Raw genomic sequence first — 14,723 nt, forward strand, 5'->3', positions numbered from 1 at the left:
CTTAGACTGCAGCTGCTAAAAGTTTCTAAACGCTAAGAAATTTGGGACACAATCCTCATCTAATGGCAGAGATCAATTGTGATGTGTCATGTCTCCTGCTGGTTCCTCAAAAGAGGGACCAAGGACAAAGAAATCCCTGGGATTCCTCATGCCAAGAGGGACAGAAGAAAAATCCAAGAGCAGTATTTGGGTGTGGATTCTCCACGCTCTTCCTTGCTTCAGTGTTTCATTACCAAATGGCTGCTGTGTCTTGTTTCCACACTGGCCTCTGAGACTGGTTTCTCTGGGGGTTTTGGTGGGTTCAGTAGTTAATTTTTCTAACGTGGTTGTTACAGTTCACAGACCACAATCCATGGGCTATCCACTCCAGCTATTGAACTCTGAGTAATATTTAAGCTGCAGCTTTGTCCATTCTAACTATTATTAATGATCAGATTGTTACATACAAATTTCACTACAATCCATCTTTACTATTATTAATGATCAGGTTATTAGTTCCACTCTAATCCGTCTTTGACTTGCAGAACAGAGCCATGTAGTTCAGGTTAAATTCAACTTTTAGCTTAATAATACCACTTATTAACAATTCTACTTATGTCAAGCAATTAAAATAATACCAAATTTTTAACTCTAAGAGTTTAGGTGTGTTTTTTCTTTCCCTTCTTAGGTTAAATGTTCAAAGAGAATTGCTCTGGAAGGCTTTAGATTAGTACAAGGTTTGCCTGATGGATTTTTATATGGGCCTTTTGAAGAGCCTGCCAGAATCTGACCATTAATGTAGATTTTGCAGGTAAAATTCAGAGCTGTTTCAGAATAGCTTTTTGCCCAGTGTTCTCATTGCACACTGGAAGAAATCACTCATTCTGCATTCATACAGGGAGCTACTGGAAATGGAAAATCTTCACGAAAGGAGCATCCCTGGGGCTTGATTTAGGTGCCAGTAAATCTCCTCTCTGACAGATCCATTCTCCCCTTCCCAGGTGCACTGTAACAACATGTTTTCCAAGGGGGTGAAGATTTTCCAGAGGGTGGAGTGCCTGTTCAAACCCCGGCTGATCGCAGACTGGGAGCCCGAGCCCGTGGGGGTGGCCACGGTCCTGGATGACAAAAACCCCAGCGCCAGGTTTGTCACCGTGCCCCTGCAGCAGCGCGTGGGCAAGGCCATCCTGTGCCGCTTCTACTTCGCTGACACCTGGATGATGATGAGTGAGATTTCCTTCCAGTCAGGTGAGTGCTCCTGAGCTCAGGCAGACCTGGAGGAGCACAGGGAGCAGGAGAGCTGGTGTGGGGAGTGCAGGATGTGTGGGGTTGACAGGGGCTGCACGGTGGGAAGGGGGAGGTTGTACTGGTTGTACTGGAGGGGCTGAAAGGTCCCTTTGCTTTCCAGGCTGATACTGATGCACATGAGCAGAAGCATGACCAGGGCAGCCAAAAACCAGACTGTAGAGCAGTTGTTCTTTTTTGAAACAGATCAGAGAATCACAGAATCCCCTGAGCTGGGAGGGACCCCCAGGATCACCCAGCCCAGCTCCCAGCCTTGCACAGACCCCCCAACATCCCACCCTGGGCATCCCTGGAGCTCTGGCAGCCTCGGGGCCGTGCCCATTCCCTGGGGAGCCTGGGCAGTGCCAGCAGCCTCTGGGGGAAGGAACTTACCCTTTCCCTGGTCAGCCTGACCCTGACACAACTCCAGCTGTTTCCTTGAGACCTGTCACTGGTCACCTGAGTGAAGAGATCAGGACCTGCCTCCACTTCCCCAGCTCTCTGCTGGCTATGACATTGATTTTTGCTTCTCTTTACCAAGTATTTTGTTAGGAATAATTCAAGTATATCTAGAGATGATGAGATCAAGTTTAACAGATTATGAAAAAATAGAGGCTGACTTTTTGTTTTCCTTAAGCCTTAACTATGATGCAGAAGTCAATGCCATGAAATGCTATAAAAGGCTCTGGAGGGAAAAGGACAAAAGTCTTGGAGAAAACCACCAGGACTGACAGGGAAAGGTGTAACTTTGTGCTCTAAAATCTCTAATCAGCTGTAATGAGAGGACATTGCTGAGGGAGGAATTCGCTGGGTGCTGCTTGTTGCTCACCTTGCAGACAGCAGCCCCTCCTGTTCCTGATCTGCTGCCTGAGCACCAGCCCTCTCCTGCTGGGGTTGGGATTGCAGGGACTGCTGGCAGGAGCAGGGAGCTTTTGCTGGGCTGACACATTTCCCTTCCTTCCACAGACATGGAGAGTGTGAATCCCAGTTTTGTTACGGTAGCCACAAGCACCACGGATCTCCTGGAAACGGAGCTCAACGTGACTGAGGGCACCTGGGGTAAGGACTTCTGCTCCTTGGCCAATCCAAGGGCTCAAGTGTTGGGGAATTTCACAGGAACATCCCACTTCATGTGGTCTTTCCCTCCATTTCTGGAGATCTGGGGATGGCTGAGCAGTGCCTCATGCACAGGGCAGCACGTGAGCCTCAGCTGGCCAGGGCTGCCTCAGAACGTGGGCTGGAGATTTATGTGGACCAGGGAAACTCTGAGCACTGCCTGCTCTAGGATGGATCCACTGCAGGAATCTGTTCTGCTCACAGCAGCCTCTGATTGCAGAAGTGCTCTGCACAGTTCTTAGCTCTTTGAGCCTCCAGAATGAGAATTTCTGGTAAGAGTAAAATGTGAACACAGCTGGTTCAGGGAGCTGCCCAAGATCTTTTCTCTGCCAGACTGTAGGAAGATGGCTGGCACAGAAAACCCCTCTGGTGCTTTAACCCTGGATTCTCCTTCTCTGTGACTGCAGGAACCACATCTTCTGTAACCAGCACCTGGATAGGGGAGAAGGCAGATGACTCCAACACCTCCATCCTCGTGGGCTGCCTCGTGGCTATTATTCTGCTGCTCCTGATGATTATAATCATCATTCTTTGGAAGCAATATGTGCAAAAAAGGTTGGAAAAGGTAATACAATGGGGCTATTTTGTTGACACAAGTTCAAAACTAATCATTAACCCTAATGAGCTCAGAACTGTGTGAAAAGCAGAAGGTTTCCCCAGCTTCATGGAGTAGCTAAAGCTGCTCCCACAGCAGGGGAGGATGCCAGCCCTCTCCAGGATATTACTGGAAGTTGCTGTGGTTGCAGCCAAGGCATTACTTAACAACTGAGCATCACCTCCGTGTTTTTGGGGTTTTTTTTCCCCATCTCCTCTGCAGGCCCCACGTCGAATCCTGGAGGAGGATGCCACAGTTCGCCTCTCCTTCTACAGCTACACCATTGCCAACAACCAGACCCAGATCCACCAGTCAAACCCCACCTATGAACGTGCTTTCCCACTGGATTTGGAATATCACCAGCCAGCTACACTGCTCCAAAAGCTTCCAGAGCTCTCCCAAAGTGCAGAGGATTCAGGTAACATCATCAGTCTTCAGAAGCTGCATGTTTCTTCTTTTATTTCTGTCAGATTGTAAAATGTGCCACTTGTCAAAGTTTGCCATCTTTGGCTCCTGTGCAGTGCAGCAGCCCAGGGAGCTCAGGCAGTGTTGTGGAACACTGGCACCTCTTGGCACGGAACTGTGACAGCTGGAGCAGCAGTCCCACTAGAGGGTGGTGGCCTTTTATTCTGTTTGACAACTGTTGATGTATTACCCAGGTCATCTTCTAGCAGCTGGTTTGGGCAGTCAGAGCAATCACACTTCATTTGTGGAGATGCTGCCTGCAGCACTCCGGGGAGAAGACCTTTAACACCTTTCTCTGCAGCCAGGGCTCTTTGAAATTCCTGCAGAGAAACCAGAAGGAAATAGAGCAGGGAATTGTCCGTGGCTTGGACAGTTTTGGACCCACACAGAAGGGAATGTTTCCAGCAGTGTTTTGTGCTCAGTGAAGGCAGTGCTCAGTGGTGAATGGAAGGGCAGTGCTGCATTCCTCACACTGACAAGTTGCTAAGATCCAGCATTATTCTACACAGGGAGGCTGGATTGAGCCAGGGTGTGAATTTGAAGCAGAAAAATTATTCTGTGTAATACTGACCCTACAGGGAGTTAATTCTAAAGCATTGTCCCATATTTATGTGAATAAGCTGTAAGAGGGAGGGGAGTTTGCTACCAGAGGACATGGGAGAAATGGAAGCCTCTATCAGTTCTTGTTGCAGGAGGGAACACAGAGCAGGTTTGAAAAAACATCCCCAAGTCAGGTAATGAGAACTGATTGTACTTGGGATGAATCAGAAACAAAAAATCACTTCAGACTTGCCTCCCTCTCTGGACAAGAACTGCAGCTCTCATGGCTGGCTAGAACAGGCTGTGTTGAGCAGGAATTTGCTGGCAGCTCACAGGTATTGCTCTGGTTAAAACAGAGCAGCATCTCCTGTGTAGGTGTCCCAGCAGGTGGCCAAATTCCCAGAGCTGTGGGATCGGGAGGAGTGGAAAGTGGGATGTGCTGGTTCTGGGGGGGTGAGTGTGTGACTCAGCTGTCTTTGGCTCCCCTCAGTGTGCAGTGGGGACTACGCTGAGCCCGACCTCACCAAGTCCACCCCTCACCAAGGCTTCCAGAACAACGTCCCCCACTACGCCGAGACCGACATCGTGCACCTGCAGGGGGTGACTGGCAACAACATGTACGCAGTGCCAGCCCTCACCGTGGACTCCCTGACCAAGAAGGACATCTCCGTGGGGGAATTCCCCCGGCAGCAGCTGAGGCTCAAGGAGAAGCTGGGGGAAGGACAGTTTGGAGAGGTACAGCCATTCTCTGCTGCTTGTTCTCCAGCAGAGAGGAGGTGCCTGGCAGAGAGGAATCTTTTGAGGTGTTGCTTGATGGGACTGAGGGTTCTGCATTTAAAATTGCCCTTGGGGAAAGCTGATATATCCCCCAGGCTAAGCCAGTGAGCCTTGTGCAGCTGTCAGGCTCCTTGGTACCACTGGGGTCTTTATCAATAGATGAACTTGCAGATTTTTCTGTCTGCTATCTGTATCTGCTCATTCCCACCTAGGGTTGGGAATTCAAACTTTTGCATCTTCCATGGACATCTCAAATGTGATGGCTGTCACCCACCTTTAGATATGTGGGTTTGGAAACTCTCCACAGTCCAGCTAACACTGCTAGAGCAGCTTTCCCAGTCACAGATGGATGTTCTGGGGGTGCTCTGCACACTGACCCAAGCAAAGACATTTCCCAGGCACTGTGGTACCCTCATATTTTCTGGCATTGCTGCTTGCTCAAGCCCCAGTTTGTCAGCAGCCTCAGGCAGAATGATGCACACATCTGTCCTCTGCCAAGCTTTCCCTTTTGCTTCTTGAGCTCATTTCAAGGCTGTCAGTGATTTCACCTCGTCTTTTCTTCTCTCCCTACTTCATTTTCACACCATCTGTAGCTCCATCCCAAGCAGGTCTTTCTCTCTCCTGCTCTCACTTTTCCACTGTCTTTTCTTCCCAAATTTTGTTCACTCACAGCCTTAAATTCTGCTTCTCTATCACATTTTGGCAAGCATAGCCCTTCACTGCCTGCTCTGTGATGTTCCCATCTTTGTGGTTCCTCCATTCTGACACCCCACCTTCCCTACCCCAGCCCCTTTCCTGTCCCCTCACTGTTTCCTGGGGAGGTGCTGACATCTTCAGCCTCCTCACCTGGCTGTCAGTGCAGCCCTTTCTGCTCTTTTCTTCTCTTTCTGTGCTCCAGAAGTGGGACACAGAGGATTTTCTCATTGGCTTGCCTCTGGTTTCTCTTTTCCTCTCATGCTGTCCTTCTAATAACTGCAATAACTCCTCCTCTGTATTGGAGATGGCTCTCCCATCTCCATTTTCCTCGAGGATGGATTCAGAGCCTGTTCCTTTCCATGGATCACAGGCTCTTTTACAAATACACTGCACCACATTTTCCTGTCTCTCCTTCTCACCTCCTTAGTCTTTCCCACGCTGGCCATGCCGTGCTCTGCTCCACTGCTCTGGCTCTGTGTGCTCCTAGAAACAGAGCTCACTGCTTCTTCCAGGTCCCCACTTTTCCCTCCTTTCAGTCTTTTGTCTTCCTTGCTCCCATGGAAGCAGCAGCACCCCTCCCTGGTGACACATCACCTTGGAATTACCTGTGCTTGTTCCTGTGGCTCTTTCCTGTCCCAGGTCTCATGACTGTACTTTCCCCACAGCTGATTGATTCTCTGGGGGACTGCAGCAGCATCTTTGTCCACCTTTGTTTTGTTTGTTTTGTCCACCTTTGTTCCCGTTCTGCAGGTTTGTCCCATTTTCTCTGCTGCCTCGTTTTTTCCCCTCGCCATGCTTGTGACATAAGTCCTTGCTGCTCTCTTCATACAAAATTCATTATGCTTCCATTACATTCCCCTCACTGCTGCAAGTCTTTGACTGACACATCCAGTCTGCTCCCCTTTTCCAGTCCTTTTTCCTGCCCACACCTTCAGGTCTGTCTGCTTTCCCCACCCAGTTCTTCGTTTGGATGCACATTCTGGTAAATTCTTAAGCAAGTGTCTTGCCACCCCTTCTTGTACAGCCCTGACAGTTATTTTATATCATTAATCATTAATTTATTGGAAGAAATTTGGGATTGTGTGTAGTCATTAGAGTACTTATTTATCTTTGGGTATGTGTACAGGTGAGGTGTTCACATCAGAGACACATCCACACACACTTTTCTTTTTTTTCTCTGGAATTTGAGGATTTTGGATAACTGGCTGTAGTTCTTGGATGCTCCTCAGTGAAGTCAGAGCAATGCCTCAAGCCAGGCCATGGTTTGATGGTTCTGGGGTTGTGTGAGGTGCTTTAGTGCAGAGCAGACAAATCCAGGCTCTGGAGCCTTCCTGAATGTCCCCAGTAGGTGCTGGGTGAACTGGGCTGCCCCAGGCTGCTGCAGCAGTGCAGTAAATGCAGCTTGTTGGGAACTCATCTGGCTTTGATCCCTGTGTGCTCCTGTGTCATGGGCTGTGTCCTGGACACGTTGTGTCAGGATCTAGGGCCAACCCTTGGGTCACTTCTGATCACAGCTGTGTCACCTTCACCAGATCATCACTGGTTCATTCTGCCAGCTGTGACCAACTGGTGACCTGGCTGTGATGTTGTTTTCCCTCTGGTTTTCTGCCTGTGTGTGCTCTTACAGCTGCCTCTGCCTCCTGCCCTGCAGGTGCACCTCTGTGAAGCTGATGGCCTGCTGGAATTCCTGGGAGTCTCATCCTCAGAATTCACTCACCAGCCGGTTCTTGTGGCAGTGAAGATGCTGAGATCAGATGTCAACAAAACAGCCAGGTAAGTGCAGCTGCAGTGCCAAGCAGCTGGGGAGGAAAGCAAATACTCCCCAAGCACAGGTTAGCCCTGCTGAGGCAGTGCTGTGTGTCTGTGGTGTATATTCCACGTGTTCATGGCAGGAGCAGGACACAGCAGGGAGTGGGGGATAGGGGAATCCTGAAATGCTGCATTCATCCCGTTTGAACACGAGCTCAGAACCAGTTTCACACCTGTGTGTGCAAAGTGTAAATCCTTCTGAACTGAGAACACAGTTCTCAGCACAGCACAGTTCAGAGCACAGCACTCCTGTGCTCTCCCCAGACGAAGGAACAGCTTGGGATTCAAAGGTGTTTTCTGTTTTCCCAGGAATGATTTCCTGAAGGAGATCAAGATCATGTCCCGGCTGAAGAACCCGAACATCATCCGGCTGCTGGGCGTGTGCGTGCGGGACGACCCCCTGTGCATGATAACAGAGTACATGGAGAATGGAGACCTCAACCAGTTCCTGTCTCAGAGGGAGATCTACAGCAAATTTGCCATTTCAAACAACATCCCCTGTGTCACGTAAGAGAAGCTGCCTGCCTTGTTGGGATAAATCAGAGATACAGAGACGCCAGATTTATCTGCTTGTGCCTTCCCTGCAGCCTGGCCATTGCCATGGCACGTGGGCACCTGTCCTGCTGGTGTGGGGATGTTCCTGAGGCCTCTGGAGGTCCCTGAATTGTCCCTGACAGAGCTGTTCTGGTCACAGAGACCATCTTAGATGTATTTATCGAGGTGACCATCTCCTTGTTAGTGGGCTTGCATCAAATGTTTCATTGGTATGAAAATCAGTTGCATTACAGCAAGAATTTTGGGGTGAAAATCAGGAATGTCTCTTAGGCTTTTAAGATGGTTCATATGTTTTCCAGTGTCCAAAAAATATTGCTTCAGAGGAGCTGAGTGTGGAGCTTCAGTAAAAAGAAAATTTCATCAGCCAACAGAAGGAGAATATTTGGCAAAGAAAAACACATTTGTGAGCAGTGGCACTTGTCTCTTTCCTCAATGGAAGGATTAAATCTGCCATAAAAGCATCTCTGCTATTGCAGAAATGCTTTCCCCAGAGGAGAGTCATGTAGGACTAATAGATTCTGCTTAATAAGAACCCTGCACTGACCAGCAGCTGTAGCACTGCTGAGCCTTTGGTGTGTTCCTCCCCAAAGGATTTCCTGTATTTGTGGTTCAGGCAGGCAGAGCCAGCTCTGATGTGCTGGACAGGAGTTGGCTGGGGCCTACAACAGCCAGACAACACCAGCCCTGCTGCCAGGACCTGTCAGTGGTCCTGTCAGGAGTGTTAACCTGCTGTCCTGCAGTCAGGACATGCCTGTAGGAGGAGAGAGGATTTGTGTGTGAGTAGCAATAGATTCCAGCTCTCTCCTGCCCTTTCTGCCCATCTGAAATCTGATTCACTTTTAGACTTGTAAGTTGTTTTTCTTTCCTAGCCAAAGCCTCCAAAGGTTCTGCCTTTATCTCCTCTTCATTTCTCATCTGACTTTGAGCACTGTCACTCACATTGTTCTTCCTTGCTTTCCATTACTTGGCTCTGCCTCTAGTTTTTCATTGTCTCCCACTGATCTTCAGCCTCTCCTTCTGTCCCTCCCAGGGAGAAAGTGTCCAGCAGAGGCAGCTCTGAAGGGGCTGTGTCCTGGCAGGAATGCTCTGCCTGCTCCAAACTCTGTATCCTGCAGCTTTATTAATCCTATCTTCATTTAGCTAATGGAGGAATTAAAATTAAATTAGATGGAAAATGCATCTGTTTCTATTTTCAGTGATGTTTAGCATATTTAAAACCAAGTCAACTCTCTTTAAAGTGAAGTGACACACTTATGTTAATATAAGCATCCAATAGTGGTGGTGTTTGAAATACCAGGCTAAGTGGTTTTTAAGAGATGAGATTCTGAGCTTAATTTTTCATGTCTCTCTGCAAAAAGTTGGTGCTTTGATGCATGAACTCTTTGAAAATCTCAAGATTAGTGTTTGATATTGAAAAAATAAATCTAAATGATGTCAGGTTGTGAAGGCCTGAATTTCAGGGACAGCCTGTCTGTTCCTCCTTAGTCAGCTCAGGATCTTGGCTGTTCATGCCCTGGAATGAGACCGTTTAGTTCCACTGTTATGGCAGAAAATAAAACAACAGTTCACTCACACATCAAATACAATAAAGTCTTGAGTGTGGGGGAACTCCACTGATTTTTTCTTTGTTGCATTTCCCTTTACTGCAGCCACTCCAACCTGCTGTACATGGCCACCCAGATCGCCTCGGGGATGAAGTACCTGGCATCCCTGAACTTTGTGCACAGGGATCTGGCAACTCGCAACTGCCTGGTGGGGAACAGCTACACCATCAAGATTGCAGACTTTGGCATGAGCAGGAACCTCTACAGTGGGGATTACTACAGGATCCAGGGGAGAGCTGTGCTGCCCATCCGTTGGATGGCCTGGGAAAGCATCCTGCTGGTAGGCACTGCACAAAGCCCCTCTTTGTTCCTTCCTCTGATCCTCAGCAGTGACACAGCTCTGTGCCAGACACTCAGCACCAAGGTCTGTGCTGCACGTGGCCCCTGGTGGGAAATCCATGGGGTTGTGTTGGACATAATTCATGTCCTGGGAAAGGAGCATGCCCTTGGACATACAGAACATCATGGAATGGTTTGGGTTGGAAGGAACTTAAAGCTCATCCAGTGCCACCCCTGCCATGGCAGGGACACCTTCCACTGTCCCAGGGTGATCCAAGCACCTTCCAACCTGCCCTTGGAGACTTCCAGGGATCCAAGCTGCTCTGGGCACCCTTGACTGCAGGAGTTTCCAGAAAAGCCTGGGTGTAGTGGGGCTGTGATGTTTTCTGCCCAAACAGGCCCTCCAGCCCCTCAAGTGTTTCGTGTTATTTTCTGAGCAATCTTCTTTTTACTTCTTCAGAAACACATTGTTTCAAACACAGCCAGTTTGGGCACATTTTTGGAAGACAGAAAACAGGGACAGCAAGAAGATTGTCAGTGGCTTCTTAAATGTGCAAAAATCAAAATTATCTTCGGCTTTTCTCTAAGAGTCTGGAGACTGCTCTGGCTCTGCTTTCACCCTGAGGGCTTTGCTTCCCTTTCAAAGGCTTTTCTGTGAGCTCTGCTGTTTTGGGTGGAGGTAGGCAGTGACTGTCTCCCCTCCCTCAGCTGATTTTATTCTGCTGCAAACAGACTGTCTCAGGAGGGGCAGAAGTCTCTGGCCTTCTCTGGGACCTGCTCCCTGTTACAAAGCTTTGCCCCTGTGAAAAGTGCACCTTCTTAGGGCTTGTGGGACCCCCACATGCTCCTGCTGCCCTACAAAGAGCCCTGACACCCCTGTGTGTGTGGCTGGCAGCAGCTCAGCCGCTGTGCTGGCTCTGTGTGGAGCCTTTCCCCAGCCTGAGCCCCAGAGGGTGCAGGCTGAGTGAGAGGCTTTGGCTGAGCAGATCCTCTCTGTCCCCAGGGCAAGTTCACCACAGCCAGCGACGTGTGGGCGTTCGGGGTGACCCTGTGGGAGATGTTTGTGCTGTGCAAGGAGCAGCCCTACAGCCTCCTCACGGACGAGCAGGTCATCGAGAACACGGGCGAGTTCTTCCGCAGCCAGGGCAGGCAGGTAAGGAACACAACGGGCTCTTCCAGGGCCTCCCTGCTGCCCTCACCTCACCTGCAGCAGTCTCTGCTTCTACTCAGCTGCTCACCTGTGTCCTGCCTCTCCTCCCCCTTTTCTGGGCCCAGTTTTCACTCTCTGAGTCTCACTGGAAGAATCCCTAGGCTCTGTCCTGCCTCTTCCCTGTTCTAAACCACTTTGCTCTGCCCTGGCTTCGGCTTTTCCAGGCTCTCCCACACAATCCTCTTGCTCCTTCCTTCTGTCAGCACTCTCCCACCAGCATTGCCTCTGAAGGATGAGGGAGCAGGAGGGAGTTGTGGTGGGAAGGAGCAGTTGTTAGTTCCCAGGGGATCAGATTCTCCCTGTAGGATCCCCACACAAGCCAAGGAGCTTTTGGCCATCTCCAGCTGCTGAAGGGCTTTTGTGTTGTTCTGTCCTCACTGCTGCTGCCCTCAATAATAGATACCAGTGATGGTGCAGGACATTCCATCTCCTCAGCACCCAAAGCTGTGGAGTACCAGTTCAGAGAAGTTCTCCCCAAAATTCACCTTCAGCACCAGAGAATTAAGGGAAATAAAATGATGAGGGGTTTACTCACCATCTTCTAAATACTGATTAGCCAAGAGCCTAAAAAAATGAGAGGGAGAAGTAGAATCATTCTGCCAAGCTGTGCTGTAGATAAGCTCTAAAAGGTGTTTTTTCTGTCTCTGCTAACAAGCTGTCACGATGCTTAGAAAGCCTCATGGGTTGTCTGCGGTGAGTTGAAAGTACTTGGATTTTATTGTGGTAAATTTGGTTTTGGTTTGTGTTTTGCTGTCTCTTGGAAGACAAAGCCCTCAGAAGCATTCCTGTTTTCTTGGGGGACAAAGGCCTGTTCTGTGACCAGCTCATCAGCCAAGCTGGCAAAGTGTCCGTGGTGCTGTTTGAGAGGCTCTGTCCAGACTGCAGTGCCAGGCTGGGGCTGGAGGGATTCCAAACCCTGCATGGTGGCTGTGTCTTGTAAACCTGGAATGAAACTGTCTTTTGGTGTTGCTTTAGTAAAGTTTCAGTTCTTTTGTGGGACCCCCACTGAAATACCGTGACTCTCTTCCTTTCAGATCTATCTCTCCCAGACTCCTCTGTGTCCTAACCCTGTGTTCGACCTGATGCTGAAGTGCTGGAGCAGGGATATCAAAGATCGTCCCACTTTTGACATGATCCACCAGTTCCTGCTAGAACAGATGGAATCAAACATTTGACTCCAGGAAAGAGGCAAGCTGTTGAGAGCAGAGTGACTTTGGGGTGTCTTTGCCTGTCCCTCAGGTCAGGCCCCCTCGCTCCCCTCCCTGGCCTATTGCAGTTGGGACGTCCATGGCAGCTGCTCATTCTCTTGGCCATGGTCTGACACACAGGACCAGAGGATCTCATTTGGTTGAAAAATCATCTCCTCTTCTGAATCATTTCCTGGGAATACTGTGAGAGAGGGTTGTTTTTTTTTTTTAGCCACACACCTTTGGGCAAAAGGAATGAGTAAAACTTGGAGGGACTTGGAGCTCTCTGCTGGCTGGAAGAGAAGGCACCGGTCGGTGAGAGCGCTGCCGCTTCTGCAAGGAAAGACTGCAGCCTTCTAGAGTTATTCCATGGAATCTGATGGAAGTCTTGTGCACATGAGCAAGTGTTTCTGTGTGCTCTTGCTACAGACAATGGTGGGAGGCCAGAAACATCTGGAGCTGGGAAATGGTTTAATGGGCTAGGGAACTGACGGAGCATTTAGGGACCCTTCGGGAGTGACGCTGCCGGGGTCCACAGAAGATGCTGAAACAAGAGTCCAAGATGATGTTCTGTTTTCCTGTGGTTGTTAAGCACTGCTTTGGTTATATATGTGCGTTTTCCCCACACTGGATTTTTTTTTTTTTTTTATTTTCTAGGAAAAATGATTTTAAAATGAATGTTAAAGGTCTTTGGGAGGTCACTGTGTTAGCAGGTCTTCCTCTGACCTACAAGTTAAGGTTAGGGTAGGGAGTTTGTATTGAGAAGTAGCTGATACTGTACTACTGTCACTATGTAGATTTATTAACCTAATGAACTTGTAGCCACAATGGACTGATGTGCAATTAATCCTGTATAATTACCCATCAATATGAGATCTCTAAATCGATGCTGTTACGTGTGAGAGGGAACTTAGATTTGGTGGAAGCAGAACCCTCTGTCACTTGTCACAGCTGCCAGCAGAGGGGCAGGAGCAGCACACAGGTGTGTGTCTGGAGCCAGATGTTCCTCTCCAGATGTGCAGCAGGTTGGTGCCATGGCCAGGCTCTGTCACTGCTGTCACACAGGGCTGTCCCCTGCCGTGGCCTGGCCTTTATCTCAGTGCGGGGGCCTCATTGAACTTGGGGTTGCTTTTTGTGTGTCCTGTCACAAGCAGCTCATTCTCTGCAGGGTTTTAGAGGGCTCTGAAATCCGTTTGGAGAGAGTTAGAGAGTTCAGTGTGTTTCTACAATAAATCCATTGTGGATTTACCAGGTGCCTGGGGAATACTCTGCTATTCCCTCTCTAATCATTTAGCAAGATACTTAGGACCAAACCAAATATTTCATAAGCTGAGAGAAGATGAAAACTCAGCACTTGGTTGTTTTTTTTTTAAAGTAGAATCCAGCATAAAATATATTTCCAGTAAAGATTATAAAGATAATTTTCATTTTAGCCACAAGCATAGATGACTGGCTGGCTGTGCTGTGAGAGGGCACTGCTGAGAGGGGAATGTCTGAGTGGTTACAACACAGGGATAATTGTGCTAAAAGAAAAAACCCCGCTTCTGGATGGGCAGATGCCAGGCTGGAGCGTGGCATGGCTGTGTCTGCTCCTTGGGAAGGCTCCTGCCATGCCTGGACTGTCCTGCTGGGGATGTGTCCCCACCCCAGCTGCTCCTCTGAGCCCCTTTAGGGAGCCAGAGGGTGCTCTCACCTCCCTGCAGGGATTCCTGGAAACACCCCCAAACAGGTTTTCTCTTTTCCCCTCTGGGACTGGAGGGGTTTGGGGTGAGCTGCCCTTCCCTGTTGGTATCAGAGCCAGCAGGTTCCTGCTGCTGGGTGCTGCTGTCTGGCAAAACCACTCAGCCAAGGTATTTGTGGAGCATTCCTGCCCCAGGAGATGTCCCCAGTGCCACCCAGCTGTGTGTGAGGTCTCCTGGGGCACAGAGTGTCCCTGGGTGGGCTCTGTGACATCTGGACATGCTGTTCCTCCATTGACATGGTGACATACAAAGTTTGTCTCATATCAATAAATTCTAATGATAACCTTGACAAAAGTGAATTTCCACTTCTTTTTATGTACCCAGGTGTCTGCCCTGAGAACTGACATTTTGGTGGGGTCAGCAGCTCTTCAGGGACTGTGTCACCCCTGGGTTTGGAGGGAGCAGCCACTCACCATGAAGAGAGTTTTAAAGGGAGTTTCTGGAAATGCTGGAAAGGTGCCAGCCCAAATCCCCTCGTGCTGGTGGGACCTGGATGGGCCTGGGGTTGTTGGTTGGTGCTGCATTTTAATCAGCAGCTTTTTCATCTCCAGAACAGGAGCCCCTGTGCACTGGCCATGAGGGGTTGGGAATGGGAACAACCTTTATCCTGCAGGAATTGGGCAGTGAAGGCTCACCCCATCCTCAGGAGGGGTGGCTGAGCCTCCACTGCAGCCAGCACAGGGCCTGGGGCAGGCACAGCCAGGCTCCCCAGAGCCCTGCTGAGGGGTGGGAGCCATGGACACGTTTTTGGGCTGGGGCCACTCACAGGGAACATCTGGCACCGCTGTCTCCGGGGCTGGGAGCCCTCAGGAAGCCGGACAAACACTCTGAAATTCCTGTGCTCATCCAAAACTTCCAGGTGGGGAAAGAAAGAGCTGTGTCCAG

The 14,723-nt window shown here is 49.5% G+C and overlaps 1 protein-coding gene and 1 long non-coding RNA gene across 11 annotated transcripts in view; one reads left to right on the top strand and one right to left on the bottom strand.

Moving 5' to 3' along the window:
- Positions 1–14,132, top strand: part of LOC111936918 (discoidin domain-containing receptor 2-like) — a 47,471-nt gene extending 33,339 nt beyond the window's left edge. For 8 of the 10 annotated variants that reach the window (XM_086858713.1, XM_086858715.1, XM_086858719.1 and 5 more), the window contains 10 exons: positions 981–1,227; positions 2,230–2,322; positions 2,787–2,944; positions 3,197–3,392; positions 4,470–4,714; positions 7,104–7,225; positions 7,571–7,768; positions 9,466–9,700; positions 10,703–10,852; positions 11,944–14,132. In XM_086858713.1, the coding sequence (XP_086714839.1) occupies positions 981–1,227; positions 2,230–2,322; positions 2,787–2,944; positions 3,197–3,392; positions 4,470–4,714; positions 7,104–7,225; positions 7,571–7,768; positions 9,466–9,700; positions 10,703–10,852; positions 11,944–12,084 (1,785 nt within the window). In that variant the 3' untranslated portion in view covers positions 12,085–14,132. Of the gene's footprint in view, positions 1–980; positions 1,228–2,229; positions 2,323–2,786; positions 2,945–3,196; positions 3,393–4,469; positions 4,715–7,103; positions 7,226–7,570; positions 7,769–9,465; positions 9,701–10,702; positions 10,853–11,564; positions 11,603–11,943 lie in introns of all 10 variants that reach the window. The other 2 variants (XM_086858723.1, XM_086858722.1) reach the window with 2 other exon arrangements.
- A 147-nt stretch (positions 14,133–14,279) lies between these two features.
- LOC111936919 (uncharacterized) lies at positions 14,280–14,694 on the bottom strand. Its single transcript, XR_002868341.2, has 2 exons — positions 14,605–14,694; positions 14,280–14,445 (listed from the first exon to the last, which is right to left on the bottom strand). It is a non-coding gene; the product is annotated as an uncharacterized LOC111936919 (long non-coding RNA).
- Between the last annotated feature and the right edge of the window lie 29 nt (positions 14,695–14,723).

Source organism: Cyanistes caeruleus, chromosome 20 (assembly GCF_971803275.1).
Source record: "Cyanistes caeruleus chromosome 20, bCyaCae1.hap1.1, whole genome shotgun sequence".
Lineage (NCBI taxonomy): Eukaryota > Metazoa > Chordata > Aves > Passeriformes > Paridae > Cyanistes > Cyanistes caeruleus.